Consider the following 18,803-nt stretch of genomic DNA (forward strand, 5'->3'; position numbering starts at 1 on the left):
TTGAAGCTGGGTTCTAGGGAGTAATTGGCTTGTTGCTGCTATACCAGACTCCCTGCTCCACAACAAAATTCCTATCCGAGTTGCTAAATTGTTTCAGCAGACTGACAGTAAAGTCTCCCAGGTTTATAGTTCTTGGAGACTACAATCTGCTCACAGGTGGCAAGGAAACAGGGTCAGCTCAGGAGTTCATAGTCTCCACACGACCAATGGATATAACCCAAGTTATTCAAGAGATCAACACATACCAGACCAAAATAATATATTATTTTGTTAGTAGCCTACACTAATCCTTTTGGTTCTTAGCCGAAAGAAAGAAAGAAAGAAAGAAAGAAAGAAAGAAAGAAAGAAAGAAAGAAAGAAAGAAAGAAAGAAAGAAAGAAAGAAAGAAAGAAAAACAGACAGAAAGAAAAACAGACAGAAAGAAAAACAGACAGAAAGAAAGGATTAATGCTGGTTCATAAGGGTTCAGCACTGATAAAATAGAGTAATACATAACAAAGCAGAACTTAGTGTAAAGCAATTTAGAGTACACATTTTTAAAAATAAAAATTAATACCTGTTGGATGGTGGTGGCTGTTGTACCTGAGGACCACGACCCACTTGTGATACATTGATTTTTGTAAGTCCTAGCATTTCCTGTGAACAGTGTACAGCAGAACAGCTATATATTTGGCAAATCACTCAAAATAACAACTACCCATATGAAATCGGCAGAAAGAATAACCTTGAGGAGAGAAAGAGCCGTAATCAAGACATGGGTCAGATAAAAGAAATCTGAGTTTGGGGCAAAAATATAATTTGAGACATGATCTTTCCTAATTCTCATGAAGGTCTCCAAGACAGACCAAACTTGGGGATCAAAGACATGCAAGCCAATACAGTACTAGGGTTTTAGTACAGGGTTATAGTAACAGAATCTTGCAAGTCTGAATGTGCTTTCCCCCTCCCTCCTTTTTTTCTTCATGTGAATTAGAGAGGATAATATCAGAGATGCTTTCTGAAATTACATTTCTGTCCCAGATTCAGATTTCTTTTATCTGACTATTGCCTTGGTTGAAATTCTTCTTGCTCCTTGAGGTTATTCCTTCTGTTCATTATATCAACAGTGCTTATTTAAAACAAACCTACAAGCATTATTGACTAACAGAGCTGCCATCCATAACCCAATTTGGAATATCTTGAATTAAAAAAGAAAAGTGTATGTTTCTAGCTCCTCACTAATCTACAGTCTAGCCTTGTTTAAGGAAGATACTTAGCTCTCTGCCTAAGCAGTTTATTGCTATGCTAATAGCTCTTAAATTGCTACCTTAAAGTTTATTATAGATTAGTAAGATTAGCTTTTTGTTTTCATTTTCAAGCAATTATCTGGCTTCCTTTTCTGAATCCTATTATGTCCCCTTATAATTAAGAATCAAGTTTGAACATGAGTTTCTGACATACCTGTCCAAGGCTTCTCTTCCCATCTGCTTATACAATTCACTCATTACTGAGCTTTCAAGTCTCAAGAAGAAAAAGGAAAAGGATTCCTGAGAGGAGGAAAGCCCGACTAGATGGAAACTGTGGGTCCAGCTAATACACCCTCCTACTTCAGTATTAGACTCCATGTATGTGTGTATAAAGTTACTGAAGTTGTTACAAATTTTTAATAAATCTGCATTATATCTTTCCACTACTTTTAATAATCTTAAAGTGGAAAATTATGAGTACTAGTGGCAACTTTAATATTGAGCATGATACACTGACAGTACTGGGCAGGTAATTCAAACTTTATAACATTTCCCCTGACATTTAAGCACGCCATTTAAACATTTTTAAAATCAAAAGGAGGTGAAAATCAGAAAATACACTTTTAACTCCTGAACTACAGTACTTTGTTCACTACAGCAGACATTTTCTTCTTCTATTTTCCAAGACACAATAATCACAGAATAAGTGATCAAATTAAATATCAGATATCTACCTGAAGTTGTTTTGCAGATAGATCCTTTGTCCCTCTGAACACATAACTTTTGGAAATTCCTTCACAGCCAAGCTCGTGAACTTGCACCATTCTCCCAAAAGTAATAAGCCCTACCAAAGCAGTAGGAGGTAGGAGACTTAATGACATTTGCATGGATTCTTTCAAAGCTTGCAAATCTTCATCTTCCATACAAGTGTCAACAACATAAAGAAATATCAAAGGCATCTGAGGTCCACGCTTTAAGTAAAATGAAAAACATTATAATATTAATATTAATTCACAAAAGAACCATGACAAATTAGCATGTAATACAGATCATTGTCAATAGTGTTATTAGACCAATAATGCCAAAACCAATTTTGGAGATTGAAACATGTGTTTGATACTGCACTAGGTAGTCCTCGTCTCGGCCCGTCAGGGACCGTCTGGCTGGACCGGTAAAAAAGACCACCAGAACTGCCGTTTGGTGAGATGTAAATTCTTCAGAAACCCAAAATGGCCAGCCCAGAAGTCGGGACCTCATGCAGAGACACACTTCCATTTAGCCTGACAGGCTGAGAGGAAGTCAGAGTTGCTGTTGGCATGTCCTCAGAAGGGAACCCGCCCTCACGTAAACTTCCCAGCCCCTGCTGGTCTCATTGGATGTAAGGCGGGCCGCCCACCAGCTGTACGGTGGCATCTCAGTGTTTCTGGTATATCTGAGTTCCCTCAGAATGATGCAGGGGCTTCACTGAGCCCTCCGTCATTGAGCCCTCCGCGGAGTGCCCGGGACCAGCTGAGATGGGCATGGGCTCGTCGGCACCTCCCACCACCTTGTACACTCGTCGGTATGTTCCCCTTCCTCCAGCCATTGCTGCCTCTGCTACCGTACCTGCCGTTACCTGCATAGCATTGTCCCTCCCAGCTGTGGCGAGCCCGGGAGCTGGGCTTGACACCTCAACTTACGACCACAATTGAGCCCAAAATTTCTGTTGCTAAGTGAAACATTTGTTAAGTGAATTTTGTTCGGTTTTATGACTTTTCAAGCCACTGTTATTAAGTAAATCACTGTTGTGAAATTAGTATCCTTGTTATTAAGTGAAACTGGCTTCTCCATTGACTTTGTCAGAGGATCACAAAAGGTAATCACATAATCCATAGCAAATGTCATAAATATGAACTAGTTGCCAAACATCTGGAATTTTGTCACATGACCATAGGGATGCTGCTGTCAGGCCTGGAAACCATACTAGACTTTAGGGTTCCAGACGCTGCCACATTTTTCCCCTGAGGGGAAGAAGGGGGGTTGAGGGGTATGGTAACATTCTTCAAGCGGTCAAGGTCGGATGTGACCAGCAAAGGGGTCAGGCAGGTGGGACTCTTGGGGTTTGTATAACTGGGAAAAGAATCCGGAAGTTCAGTTTTGGAATTTCACTCATCGTGTGCCAGTTTCCTCATGCTAGTAAAGAACTCTGAAAGACAATGGCTTCTGAGTTTTTTTTATGCAGAAGAGGTTTTTCTGGAACCCTGACAGCTGCAAAGATTGTAACTGTGAACTACTGTAAATCAAGGTCTACCTGTATACATAATATAGTATATAATTCATTCTCCAAAAATGGTTTTAAACATAATAACTAAGTCACATCATTTGGTAAAAAGCCCAATAATTCTAGAAGATCATTTATAACCAAATAAAATAAAGCAAACTCTGAAGAATGAATTCTCTTTCCCACCTACTTTTACATTAATTACCAAACCACAGATTCTCGCAAAGTATATCAAACTGATTACAATTCTAGAATAATCTGTGCTTCCCACTGGAAATTGTGTATAATTCAAATGGCAAATTAAGTTTAGAGTGGGAGTATGCAACAATGTTAAAACAAAAACAAATTGGATGGAAAACTATCCAATGAACTATCCAGTTTAACATAGAAAGCATTACCAGATTATAAATCCAAATATGAATTTGTACTATATCGAGTGTTGATTTCTTCTAACATTAAACTTTTAGTATCTAAGTTTCTCAATGACTTGCTAAATAAGGATAGAATTTTTAGAGTAGACAGAAATTATTCACTCATCTTCATTTTAAAAATATACATCGTTTATTGCTATTAATTCTTGCATATTATATTTGATTTTAATAAAATATGAATTTGTTAAATTGACATCTCAATATATAGACTAAGATTACTTTGAAAATGTTCAGTTTTATAATATTTGTAAAACTCTTATTGATTTTTTGCTTTCCTACTCTTATTCTTATTCCTACTCCTATTCTTCTTTCATGGTTAGTTTTTTTTAAAAAAAACAATAAACAAATATTCACAAAGATGTGTTGAGTTCTGCAAATGTAGAATTTGAGCATATTTCTGTGCAATACAAGTTTATGTTTATACTGTTCAATGTGTTAAGAACAAATGTGATAGGTAATATCTATAATGCTGAGCAAGCATCTATATGCTATCATATGAGAACTATCTATGTTGTTCTTACAAAACAAATCATACCATTCTATGATATACCACCTCAAATTATGCCAAACAGTGAAAAGCATAATTCTGATTTATCCCATTATATTAACAAATGATAATGCATAGTTATAATATGCTGTCATACAGGTCATCACTCATCACAACTTCTCCTTCTATTGTTCACTAGCTCAACACTCACCTCTAAATTTTTAATCATATTTACCTGTACAACATATTCAATACTAGAAAATTGTGGTAAAAGTTCTGCAGGCTGGTTCATCTCAGATATGCCAGCATATGTAGGAGGAAACTGAAAGAAAAATGACAGAAATGTTCATATAAACCTAACACATCACATTCTGAATTTTATTACCATCCTTATTTCTATTTGTGCATCTTAATATTCATACCATATCATTCTACCTGAAATCTTTCAGACTTACCATTTATCATTTTAGCCTGGAGTGCACATCACAATAAAGAATGCTAGTCCTCAATTTATTTTTGGACTTATTTTGATATTAATTAGAGTGGCCGAGGATTGGACACAACTGAATGGCTGACAACAAATTACTATTTGTGTTCTTTGGTTTGTTCAGTGACCACTGAAAGTTAGAGTGTCATTGAACAAATCGTACTGACAACCAGCCCTCCTTGGAGTTCTGGCCAATGCAGCACCCACACAGTCACATGATCAGTATTTGGGTTCTACACTTTTCATCACCTGCTCTTTGCCATATATTCCTGCTAACACCCTCCCCCCTCACTGCCACTACCCCCAGTCGACCTTCACAGTCTTCTTCCTCCTCCTGCAAGGCCAGGATGCAGGAGCTGGGTGAGAGTGCAGCCCTGAGATATACACAGCAAGTGCAGCAGGATGGGCAGAGTGTTGTCAGCTGAAGGAAGCTTGCCAGGCCGTACAGGGGAAGAGGCAGCAGGATGGCAAAGGGAGGAACTCTCCCTTGTTAGGTTACGCAGGAGAGGAGGTGGCTCCCCAGGATGAAGGTGGAGACTGTGCAAGAAGTGCTGCTCAGGGTAGAAGCAGAACTGGAGGAAGTGGAGAGACAAGAGCAGCAGAGTACATGTCAGAAGTGCCCTAGGAGAACAGGTCTGTGGGCTTCAGTGCACTGAAAGCTGCTAGTCCTTTGCAAGGCTTTGCAGAAGGAAGGCTGAGCCAAAGGAGAACAGAGGGACCGTGCCTAGTTTGTCAGTAGGCTTTTCTCCACTCCTTGCTGAAGCCTGGCAGGCCAGTTCTCCAGGAGTGGCTCCACACACTACACCTCCAGGAAGTCCCTAGCCTTCAACTTCCTCCAATTCTGTTGTCAACTTGAACAGGATCTCCCTCATTGCCTCCATCTTCACTGTAGCTTTTCCTACCTCACCTGGTAATGGAGCACACCATGCCTTGCTGTCCCATCAGACAGGCTCAGTAAGCTCCCTTCAGCAGGCAAGGCTCTGTTGCGGGGCTTTACCCTTGCCCAGTGCCTGGATCCCAAGCCAGCAGCAAATGAAACAAGATAATGAAAATCAACTAGAGAATAGGAATAAGACCAGAAAATACAGGGTGGCCAAAATGGCAGTAATGGAGATATGAACAGATGGGGAGAGTTGAAGCAGAAGCGAGTGTGGTAGGCAGGAGATCCTTGCCAAATGATGGCATGGTCCTGCCTAACAACCACGGTTGGGACTATAGGAACTGCCATCCCTAAAGGGTGGTTACGTGGTGCTTTGCCTAGTTACCGTTTTGCTTAATGATTATTATTTTATTATTATTATTATTTATTAGATTTCTATACCGCCCTTCTCCCGAAGGACTCAGGGCGGTGTACAGCCAGAATAAAAACAAACAATACAATATACAATTAAAACAAAATAAAAAAACTTATTACACAATTGGCCGAAAACTTTAAAACCTTTAAAATTCTAAAAACCCATTAAAATTCATATAAAATTTAGAAATATGGAATATAAATTTAAAAATACAACAAAATTTAACCCATCCCTGCGCAAGCAAATAAATGCGTTTTCAATTCGCGGCGAAAGGTCCGAAGGTCAGATATTCGGCGTAAACCAGGGGGAAGTTCGTTCCAGAGGGTAGGAGCCCACACAGAGAAGGATCTTCCCCTGGGGGCCGCCAGCCGACATTGTTTGGCGGACGGCACCCTGAGAAGTCCCTCTCTGTGTGAGCGTACGGGTCGGTGGGAGGCATGAGGTAACAGTAGGCGGTCCCGTAAGTACCCAGGCCCTAAGCCATGGAGCGCTTTAAAGGTAGTAACCAGAACCTTAAAGTGCACCCGAAAGACCACAGGCAGCCAGTGCAGTCTGCGCAGGAGTGGTGTTACATGGGAGCTACGTGGAGCTCCCTCTATCACCCGCGCAGCTACATTCTGGACTAACTGAAGCCTCCGGGTGCACTTCAAGGGGAGCCCCATGTAGAGAGCATTGCAATAATCCAAGCGAGAGGTGACAAGAGCATGAGTGACTGTGCATAAGGCATCCCGATCAAGGAAGGGGCGCAACTGGCGAACCAGGCGAACCTGGTGAAAAGCCCTCCTGGAGACGGGTGTCAAATGATCTTCAAACGACAGCCGTTCATCCAGGAGAACACCCAAGTTGCGCACCCTTTCCTTTGGGGCCAATAACTCGCCTCCAACAGTCAGCTGCGGCTGCAGCTGACTGAATCGGGGTGCCAGCATCCACAGCCACTCCGTCTTGGAGGGATTGAGCTTGAGCCTGTTCCTCCCCATCCAGACTCGTACGGCTTCCAAACACCGGGACAGCACTTCAACAGCTTCGTTGGGGTGGCCCGGGGTGGAGAAATACAGCTGAGTGTCGTCAGCGTACAGCTGGTATCTCACCCCAAAGCCACTGGTGATCTCACCCAGCGGCTTCATATAGATGTTGAACAGGAGGGGCGAGAGAATTGACCCCTGCGGCACCCCACAAGTGAGGCGCCGTGCGGCCGACCTCTGCCCCCCTGTCAACACCGTCTGCGACCGGTCAGAGAGATAGGAGGAGAACCACCGATAAACGGTGCCTCCCACTCCCAATCCCCCCAACCGGCGCAGCAAGATACCATGGTCGATGGTATCAAAAGCCGCTGAGAGATCTAACAGGACCAGGGCAGAGGAATAACCCCTGTCTCTGGCCCTCCAGAGATCATCCACCAACGCGACCAAAGCTGTCTCCGTGCTGTATCCGGGTCAGAAGCCGGACTGGAACGGGTCTAGATAGACAGCTTCATCCAGGTATTGGGGTAGCTGCCGCACCACAGCACTCTCTACAACCTTCACAACAAAGCGAAGGTTGGAGACCGGATGATAATTACCCAAAATAGCTGGGTCCAAGGAAGGCTTCTTGAGGAGGGGTCTCACCACCGCCTCTGTCAAGGCGGCAGGGAAAACCCCTTCCAACAAAGAAGCGTTGATAATCCCCTGGAGCCAGCCTCGTGTCACCTCCTGTGTGGCCAGCACCAACCAGGAAGGGCACGGGTCCAGTAAACATGTAGTGGCGTGGAGCCTCCCCAACAGCCTGTCCACGTCCTCAGGAGTCACAAGATCAAACTCATCCCAAACAATCTCAACAAGACGTGACTCTGCCCTCTCACTTGGATCATCCCAATTTCGATCCAGACCATCCCGGAGCTGAGCGATTTTATCGTATAGATAACCACTAAACTCCTCGGCACGTCCCTGCAAAGGGTCATCCCGCACCTCCTGATGAAGGAGAGAGCGGGTCACCCGAAACAGGGCAGCCGGGCGGTTATCTGCCGACGCAATGAGGGTGGAGGCGCAAGAACGCTTCGCCTCCCTCACTGCCACTAGGTAGGTCTTAGAATAAGACCTAACTAGTGTCCGATCAGCTTCGGAACGACTGGACCTCCAGGCACTCTCTAGGCGTCTTCTCCGGCGTTTCATCTCCCTCAGCCCCTCGGAGAACCAAGGGGCCTGCTGAGATCTGCAACAGGTCAGAGGCCGCAAAGCCACAACTAGTTCTTCAGCCGTGCCGTGGGCCAGATCCTCAGGAAATGGGCCAAGCTCCGTCAGGAACCTCTCAGGGTCCATCAGGCGCCTGGGACGGAACCAACGTATTGGTTCCGTCTCCCTGCGATGGTGGGGATGATGATGGAAATTCTAGTCCAATTATGGTCATTAAGTAAAGATTATCCATATACTTCATCAGAAAGATTAATCTACATTTGACATATAAAAAATTACTGATACTATTTTGCTTGTCAAAAAATGTAAACCTTTCTCAACAAAGATAAGAAAATGACACTTCTTTTCCAGGATTTACAGTTCCTTTTACTTTACTTACCCAACGTTTGCCCACTTAACTATTATTTCAGATTTAACATAGATTCATTTCTACATAACATTAGAATGATTTTTGCATTTTTTTATTTTCACCATGCTATCACTATAATATCTGTATGTTTAATAAAGCAAAAAAATATTAGAATAGCTAGGACAAATATAAATGTACTTACCTGATTTCTCTGATAACAAAAATTGCAAGCCCATAGTTTTGCTCGATAATCAACCTGGCTACAAACATAATATTAAATGTTTCAATAAATTATGAGATAATGCAGTTTCAAGCTCAAATCTGAATATAGTTTACATACTTTCATCTCTAGGTTTTATTTAACAAAACTTATTAAGTTTGACCCTTTGGATGCTCTATTTTAGCTCCTGATTAGTTTTTGCTGGGCTGTCTAAGTTCACTGTAGAATCAGTTCCCATATACTGTTTATGCAATACTAATTCACTCGTATACAATTGATAAAGAGAATAATGTTTGCATAGCATGATTTACACATAATTTTCCTGAGTTTCAATATGGCATCAATCAGAAACAGCAAATGAACATAGCAAGCTATAATCATTTGAACCCAATAGTTAGCTGCTTTATTCACTCCACAGTTTTGTTGACTTTATACATTGTTATATAAGATGGCTATCACAGCTACTGAGGATAAAAATGCACAGTTCCTCAATTTTTGCAGCAATTCAACATAAAGAAGGCAATTTGTATTATTCTGTAAGCTCAAAATTAGGTTAAAACAGACTATTGTCATAGTGCTTGGTGGCCCTTCTGATTTTATGTATAATTTGAAAGGCGCTGACCACATAAAAGTGTTTTCCAAATAAAAGCAAACTGTATTGCTCTCACTCAGCAGGTTGGGTTTGACAAAGTGGAGGAAGAGGACTTAGAGGAGCTGTTTCAATCTCATGCAAAGTAATTTTCAACCAAAGATCTGCAACAATTGATAGGAGTCAAGTAAAGTCACGGTCCAGCAAGCCACCATAAAAAAGCATTCTGCTTCAGTTCTAATTGCATTTGGGAAGAACTTGCAATGGTTAGAAGAAAGTGCAGAAAGGAGAATAGCAGCCCATGCACTTTAATCTTATTTAAAACCATATAAGCAGCTATTTACAAGAGAAGCATGTGATGTGACCATACTCATCTAAATCCTGCATCTGTTCTTCTGCTACTCGTCGTTATCCTTTTCTTCCATTGTCTTCGTAAATCTTCAGCCTCAACTCATGTTTTATCCCTCAAGCTGTTTTCACTTATTTTCAAAATGAGTCTAAATTTGCATTACTTACGAATTTAATATGTTTTTCAACTACGTAATACTTTAATAGGATTATTGTGTTTAGTAATATTTGGGTTATGAATGTGTTGTCATTTTCTATAAGCTCTGTTATTCACATTGCATAACAGTCCACAGCACCTGGGCTTCTAGGAAATAGCTACAATGCTATACAAAGACTGACTGCTCATAATTGGTAAAATTGGGACAAAGCAATCTTTTAATCACACAACGTGTCAGCAAAAACCGCAATATTTATTGGCATTACCATAACGGATTTAGAACAGCACGGCAGGTAGTGCGACTGCAGAGAACTGGCTCATACTGAATGGGAGGCAAATCAGGACGCTCTTTTAGTGGTGTGAACAGAGAAGCAACTGGAACCACCATTCTTGTGGCTTCAAGACGACTGGAAGGCCACACATTCCAGCTGAATCTAACACCATCTCTATCTTCATTTTGCTGAATGAACTCCAAGAAGGTTGTCATTATGAAGCTCTTGTATCTGTACAAAAAATATATATTGAATTTGAGAATAAATTAAAAGCGATGCAATACTTTTAGGGCAGGGGTCCTCAACCCTTGGGTGTGGGCCCACTACTGGGCCCTCGCCTATTCAGAATTGGGCTGCGTGAGGTGCTGGCCGAAACGCACACATTCACAGCTTAATTTATGTGAGCAGTGGACTAGCAGGCAAGCATGTGCAGGCCTGCCGCTCATTCAAGGGCAGCATGCACATGCTTGCCGGCCCACCACTTGCACAAGGGCTCATACACACTGGCCCACCACTCCCACAGCCCATTTCCCCTCTTCTCCCTACCCAACCCCCCAATCAAGCCGCCAAGCCACGAATGTTGGTGACCTCTAGGTTTAGGGAATTCATGTACTTTTGTTACCAGACCTCTGGAAACCATGAACATTCTGTCTATCCATAAAACTATAGAAGGATAATGAATAACAATTAGGAGTCTCTCTTCTCTTTAGTAACTATTTCACTGCTTAACAAAATGCAAATTTGGAAATTTCCAAATGCACAAGCGCATGTACTTGAAGCAACAGTTTCACTCCGAAATATTACAGCAGTTCTGAAAGGTATTACCCTACAATGTAGCTTCATTTTGAAAAATCTTACTTTGACAAATTATCACGGTTATCACTTGCATTCATTTAAAAACAGCCTAAAAGAACTGCTGTGTTTAAACTAATAAATTCAACCTAGTTTACTATGCACTATACATCATACATTCTTATGTGCTAACCAAGGAAAATTGTTATACTACACAAAACTTGGAAACTATTTAGTGCAAGCTCAGTAGCACTATGCAATAGAAGCAGAAACCAGAGCCCACCTCTTCTATTGGACAGAATGAATTAAATAAAAGTGACTAACTACAATAGTACTAGGTATTATATTAAGATAAAATAAGAATTTCTTAATCAAATAGGCATTTGAAGTACAAATCAGGAAAAGGCAGGATAAAATGCTGGTGATATTTAACAGTTATTGAGCTTCATGATAGTTAATGGTATCTAAAATTCCCTAGAAGCAGATAGGTAACAATTTTACATCTCATGGTTGCTCTCTGAGGAACTACTAAGGGAAAAATGAATTATGTACAGATGACTGCAGTTGTGATACAGTTATTGTTTCAGTTTCTTGGATATTTTTCAGCAAAATAGTTGTACTTCGGCTATCAGAAGTTTAACACAGCTATTTTTTTCACTTTTAAGCAGAACATGGTGCCACGGTACTATAGTATATTACCATCAAATTTCAAATTTGTGCAAGGGATCTCTGGATGATTTATTATCATTAACTCATCAACTCTGCATGGAGTTGTACTACCCCAGACCGATTCAGTGGACAACTTGCACAACTCACAATTCCTGCTCAAAAAGCAGGTGGCAGTTGTGGCTAGGATGGCCTTTGTGCAACTTTATGTTGTGCACCAGTTGCATTCTTACCTGGATACTGAGACCCTGTCCATGATTACTCAAGTCCTAATCATCTCTTGGCTGGATTACTGTAATGTGCTCTACATTACCTTTGAACAGTACTGATGCAGAATGCAGTAGCATGCACACTCCTGGATGCTTTTAGGGCTGCACATATACTGTTACTGCGCAAGGTGCATTGATTGTCAGTTTGCTTCTGGATCCAATTCAAGCTGTTGATCGTTACCTTTAAGCCTTACATGGCATGGGTCTAGGGCAGGGGTATCAAACTTGATCCAGTGATGGGCTGCATCGGGATTTTGTTTGCCATTGGGGGGGTCAGAGTGGGCATGGCCTGGTCATCGTGGGTGACTGGGTGGGTGCGGCTGGGGCCATGGTGGCAGGGGCCGGTCCTTGTTGGGTCCAGGATGGCCCACAGGCCAACTCCACAGCCTATCATGGGCTGGATCCGGCCCACAGGCCTCATGTTTGACACCCCTGCTCTACGGTATCTGAGAAGCTGTCTCTCCCCCACTTGTGCCAGTGGCAGAGGTTTGCTATGGCTCCCATTTGCTAAGGAATCAAGAAATCAACTCTGCAGGTGGATCAGGAAGAGCCTTTTTCTGCTGGGCCCCCAACATTCTCGTACTGATGGTGAGAACTGCCCCCTCCCTTTTGGCCTTCTGGAAGGGTATCAAAGCTTTGCTTTGCTAACTGTGCCCAGAAGAAGACACTCATTGCTGGAGGTGGCTGAAGGGATAAGAAGATCACATTCTCATGCCCTCCATCTCTTGGCTGTTGTAGGAGTGGTTTTAGCGCAGTTTTTACTAATATTTTAATAGTTTATTTGAATCTTGTTTTAAAAATTCGCTTTTTTCTATAATTTGTAAGTCACCCAGAGTCCCTTGTACGAGAGCTGGATGGCATAGAAATTTAATAAATAAAAAATAAACCACTACATCAACCTGGTTCTCTTTCATGGACTTAATTCTTTCTAAACATATTTATCAGCTATATTTCTACTTATTAGTGTATTCAAACAATTACTGTAAGCAGTTCAAAGTCCAAGAAACAACTTTCTGCACATATTCAGCTATCCCTTTGAAAAAAATATTTAATTCTATTTCAATATGCCTAGTCAAGCTGGAAAACAGATGACTAGAAATTAGTCCCTTGGGGTATAACTTGTTTTTTCTGCAAATCCCCATGGAATACATTACACACAGTTAATATTAATGTCTTTCAATCCCTTAATTAAAGTAAATAAGTTCTTAATTTGTCAGATTTTAAAATCTGATACAGTACTGTCTTTTATTTTTAAAAAATCAGATATTGCATACCTTGCTTGTTGCCTTTTTTCACTCTTTAAAAATGTAATTTTAAGGTACATATAAATACAAGGGAAAAAGAAATGCCATTGTATAGGTATGTATTTACAAGCCACACAGCCAAGCAGAGGAAATAGATAAACTTTTTTTTATAAATCAGTTAGTTGAAGTATCCAGGAAACACTGTCGTAAAGAGGAACTTTAACTACCCTGACAGGTTCCTAACATGCATAGCTGACTTTATCACTCAAAAGATGGAGGGGGTACTAAAGGGTCAACTACACTGGATAATTACTAATAGGGAAGAAGTGGTTGAGGAAGGGGAAATTGTAGGAACTTTGGAGGAGAGTGACCATGTCATATGAGGATTCACCATACTGCATGCAAAGGTAACTGAAGAAGGACTAGTGTTCCAGATTTTAAGAGAGCTGACTTCAACAAACTAAGACAAAGAATAAGGATTCCATGGAGGGAAATTCTAGCTGGGAAAAAAAATCAGGATGCATAGAAAACTCTGAAAAATGAGATAATAAAGGCCCAAGCAAAAACAATATCACATAGAAAGTGAAACAAGAGACACTTGATGAAACCAGCATGGTTGCACAAAGAACTGTATGACAAGCTGAGGGACAAAGAGGACAAGTATAAAGAATAGACAGAGGGTCTTGTAACCTGAGCAGATTACCAGAAAATAGCACAATTTTACAAGGACGGAGTCAGAACAGCTAAGGTTCAAGAATGAGCTAAGGCTTGCAACAAATACCAAAAAATAGCAACAAAATTCAATACGTAAGGATCTACAGAAAAGTCAAGTAAATGACGTTCACTAGTAGGAGAAAATGACAAAAAGGTGACAGTAGGGAGAAAGCAGAACTGCTTGATTCCTTGTTTACATCTGTCCTTTTGCAAAAGTAAAAAAAATACTCCAACCTATCAAAAACAGCACCCTGGAAGACAAAAGAGAAATGCAGGTCAAAATGTTTTAAAAATTGGTTAGAAACTAGTTGCTCTGAATGAGTTCAAGTCTCTGGACTGGATACTTTACAACACAGGGTACTGAAGGAGCTAACAGATGTAATCTCATGTAAAATCATTGAAGGAAATCTGAGAGCTCCTGGAGCCAAGACTGGAAAAAAGCTGGTGTGGTTCCAAACTTTTTTTGTTAAAGGGAGGGGGGTATCCAAGAAAACACAGATCCACCAGCTTGACATGAATACCTGGGGAAATTCTGGAAAAGATAATCAAGCAGCTAGTTTATGAGTACCTAGAAATGGTGATTACTTAGAAGCCAGCATGGGTTCATTAAGAACAGATCACGCCAAACAATTTTTACTGACTTCCTTGATAAAGTGATTAAATTAATGAACCAAGGAAATGCTATGGATACAGCATTCTTAGATTTCAGTAAGGCAGTTTGTAAAATAGACCACAGCCTATTTCTCAGTAAAATAGAACAATGTAAGACAGACAGTACCACTACCAAAAACACTCCCCTTGTGGTCCTTAATGGAACTACATCTATATGGAGGTAAGTATGCGATGAGTTTCCTCAAGGTTTTATCTTGGGACCGTTGCTCTTCAACGTCTTCATAAATGACCTAGATGAGGGGATTGAAGGGGCACTTATCAAATTTGTTCCTACCACAAAGCTGGTGGGAACTGCTAACACTTCAGAAGATAGAGTCATGATTCAGTTCTTGGATGTTGACAGGCTTGAGCATTGGGGCCTATTCAACAAGATGAAGTTCAATGGCAAGAAAAGTAACATCCTGCACTTAGGCAGGAAAAACTAGTTACACAGATACAGAATAGACAGTACTTGGCTCAACCGTCATACCTATAAGGGAAATCTAAATATCCTGGGGACCACCAGTGAAGTATGAGTTAGCAGTGTGCTGCACCTGTCAAAACAGCCAACACAGTCCTGAGCTGGGCTGTATCAACTGAGGGATAGTATCAAGATCAAGGGATATACTCTACATTGCACTGGTAAGGCCACATTTGGAATACTGTGCTCAGTTCTGACACCACACACAAAAGAAGATACTGAGACCCTAGAAAGAGAAAAGGAAACAAAGATAAGAGACCTGGAAGCTAAAGCCTTTCTATGGCTTCTTTAGAATGGCTGAAAAAACTAGGTATGTTTAGACGGAAAGCAGACATGATAACAATACTTGAAGACAAAGGGAAGAGATGTCAATTTATTCTCCATAGCACCTGAAGTAAGGATAAGAAGCAATCTGGAAATGAGGAATTTCTTGACAGTGAGAACTATAATCAATAGAATAACCTGCCCACCAGAGTTGTGGGTGCTCCATCGCTGAAGGTTTTCAAGGAAGGCTAGGAAAAACCATTTGTCCAAGATGGTACGATGACTTCTATCTTGGCGAAGGTTGGACTATAAGATCTCCAAGGCCCCTTTAAATCCTATGATTCTATAAAGTTCCTCTTCATGCATCTAACATCTTGGCTCACAAAAGCTGAAGCCATATTTGCTACTGTTGGATTCAGAACTATATTGTTTTTGAGGAACATACCATACGTGTATTATTTTGTACAACTGGCAGTATTTGCCACTAGCAGCAGAGTGAGCAGACACACTTGAATTTATAAAAAGTAACTATTCAAGTTTACAAAAATCTATTAAGCTTCTCCCCCCCCCAAAAAAAACCTAATCTACTTAGTCCTTTATTCTCTCTCTTCCACTTAATGTTTTGATTTTAATAACCTTGCAGTGATTCACTTAACAAAAGTGGCGAGCAAAGTCATAAAATCGGGCAAAACTCACTTAACGAATTTCTCACTTAGTAACATAAATTTTGGGCTTCATTGTGGTCATATGTTGAGGACTATTTGTACACCATGTCACCTTGGGATGATGCCAGAGGTTAGACTGCAGAGATACAACTCAATGCAACTAGGAGGATCAGACTTTAGACACCCCCCCTTCCAGAGATGATGGGATGGTCAAAGACAGAGGGAGAGGAAAAAAAACACGGCTCTACATGACAGTTCCACAGCTCTAACATTCAAACACACCCATTTCAACAGGCAAGCAGAACACTCACTGATCTGCCCAATTCACACCCACAACGCCTGCCTTCCTTCCCAAGTTGGGAAACCCCCTCTCCGAACGTCGGAAAGCCAGTTTGGGGTTTAAAGCTGGGGGGGGGGAGTGATCGGAAAAAGAGGAAGGGGGAAGGACAGATAAAGACGGGCAGGACAGAAGATAGTGAAGGCGAAACCGCCACCAACACCAGGCTAAACGATTTCAAGGGAAGGGAAGCCCCTCCGGCTTTAAGGCTACGAGGACATCTTAGTACAGGGGTCTCCAACCTTGGCAACTTTAAGCCTGGAGGACTTCAACTCCCAGAATGCCCCAGCCAGCTTCAGCTAGGAGTTGAAGTCCTCCAGGCTTAAAGTTGCCAAGGTTGGAGACCCCGTCTTAATATATTGGGCAAGGGAGCGCGAAAGGGCATCCCCTCCAGCAAGGGGAGTCGACGGGCTCGGAAGAAGTCGAAAGAGACCTTTCCTGTTCCTTTCCTGCTCCCTATACCGGACCGGTGGGTGTCTCCCAGAAGGTGCCCTCCGCCCTCAGCTTCCCCGGCCCAGACGACGAGGGACCGAGCCTCCTCGGTGCCCCCTCCATCCGTCCTCGCGACTCACCTGGGCTCCGCGAGCCTCCAACCGCCTCACTCACTTCGCTCTCGCGCACACTAAACCCAGCAGGCTGAGCGCCGCCGACGCAACAATCATGGCTGAGAAAGGGGCGGAGGGGAACCGGTGCCACGTCAAAGGGCAGAGAGCGCGCGAAAGGGGCGGGGCCGCGAGCGATGGGCGGGTCTGGAGCCGATTAGTCCGGCTCTGAGTGGCGGGAGGGGGGGGGAAAAAGCAGAGGGAAGCCGGCAGAGGGGCGTGGCTGGTTGCGAAGATCCAAGCGAGGCTCTTGTCATGACGTAAACTGGAAGGGGAGGATGTTTTCGCTTGCTGCACTGTTCGGGGGCTCCACCTCCCTCAGCGCCAGGCCCTCGCAGTCTTATGAGACGCCGGGAAGCCTCCTTCCTCGCCACGCTTTAAACGCCCCGTCACTGAGGGGACTTCAACACCAGCAGTCTTTTCGCCTTCACTGCCATCTCCTAGCTGGGCGTTCATATAAGCCAGGGGCAGGGAACTATGGCCCCCTTAACGACCCGTGGACTTCAATTCCCAGAATTCCTGAGCCAGCCATGCTGAGCCGTGCTGGCTCAGGAATTCTGGGAATTGAAGTCCACAAGTCAAAGGGACCATCGTTCCTCACTTCTGATATAAACTGTTGAAATTCTGACCACAGAATTAAGACAATGTAAAATTGCATTTAGAGCAGGGGTCTCCAACCTTGGTCCCTTTAAGACTTGTGGACTTCAACTGCCAGAGTCCCTCAGCCAGCAAAATCCACAAGTCTTAAAGGGACCTGTTGGAAGAAATATCCATCTGGGTTCAGTTCCAAGTGGGGACAAAGACACTGGAAACATGGAGGCTGCTTGGAAAGATGGTTTAATGGTGGTCAGGATCACATGGCTTGAGTTCCTGAACAGAAAAAAAGGCTGAGATCCTGTGTGCTCCCTGGTTTTATGCTTTTTCTGAGCTTTGAACTTTCTGGGGCACAGGAAGAGTATCCTGATTGGTTGTCAGACTCCCAGGGGGTGGGGGTCTTAGCTAGCAATGTAGGTTGTCCCTCAAGCTTGCCAGAGCCTTGCCATGTGGTGAGTTTCTGTTCTATTATGATGCAGATGATGGTTGACAAAGGTGGGGGGATTGAGTGAGCTTGGCTGAAGCCTTAATTGCCCATTGACAAAGGTGGGGGGTGGCAGGAAGTTGAAGGGAGCTGCTTTGTCTTTAAAACATGTTTCTCCATTTCTCATCCAGGGAAATATATTCTGCCTTTTTAAATATTTTCTAAAATATTTCATTCTTCTAGGAAGGGGTGGGTGCTAAATTCCTACAGACCAAGGTTGGAGACCCCTGATTTAGAGTAGTTTTTCAAATTTGGCAACTTTAGGATGTGTGGACTTCAACTGCCAGAATTCCAGCATGCATGAAACCACATATCTTAAGTTGCCAAGTTTGAAAAATATGGAGGGAGTCCAGAAAGCTGCTGTGATGATCGGTATCCTTGAGCTGAGGAATTGTCAGACTCAATGCTGGTTATGGCATATCGCTGCCCTCTGTAACTCTGTATCTTCTGCAGAGAGTCCTCAACTTAAGATCACAACTGGGACCAGAATTTTTGTTGCTAAGGAAGGCAGTTAAGTGAGTTGCACCCAATTTTACCTTTTTTGCCACAATTGTTAAGTGAATCATAAAATCGTTCACTAAATCTGGCTTCCCTCATTGACTTTGCTTGTTGGAAACCTGCTGAAAAAGTCACAAGGGGCGATCACATGACCCTGGGAAGCAGTAATCATTGTAAATACATACTAGTTTGCCAAGTACTCAAATTTTGATCACGTAATTGTGATCATTGGGAGATGCTGCAATGGTTGTGA

At 42.4% G+C, this 18,803-nt stretch overlaps 1 protein-coding gene across 2 annotated transcripts in view; it reads right to left on the bottom strand.

The window, feature by feature from the left end:
* SEC23A (SEC23 homolog A, COPII coat complex component) overlaps nt 1-17,068 on the bottom strand; it is a 37,483-nt gene extending 20,415 nt beyond the window's left edge. For both annotated transcript variants that reach the window (XM_058162302.1, XM_058162301.1), the window contains exons 1-6: nt 16,945-17,068; nt 10,284-10,520; nt 8,906-8,963; nt 4,640-4,726; nt 1,961-2,197; nt 557-636 (exon numbers count right to left, since the gene is read on the bottom strand). In XM_058162302.1, coding sequence (XP_058018285.1) covers nt 557-636; nt 1,961-2,197; nt 4,640-4,726; nt 8,906-8,963; nt 10,284-10,504 — 683 coding nt within the window. In that variant the 5' untranslated portion in view covers nt 10,505-10,520; nt 16,945-17,068. The remainder of the gene's footprint in view (nt 1-556; nt 637-1,960; nt 2,198-4,639; nt 4,727-8,905; nt 8,964-10,283; nt 10,521-16,944) is intronic.
* Between the last annotated feature and the right edge of the window lie 1,735 nt (nt 17,069-18,803).

The sequence above is a fragment of the Ahaetulla prasina genome, chromosome 1, assembly GCF_028640845.1.
Source record: "Ahaetulla prasina isolate Xishuangbanna chromosome 1, ASM2864084v1, whole genome shotgun sequence".
NCBI lineage: Eukaryota > Metazoa > Chordata > Lepidosauria > Squamata > Colubridae > Ahaetulla > Ahaetulla prasina.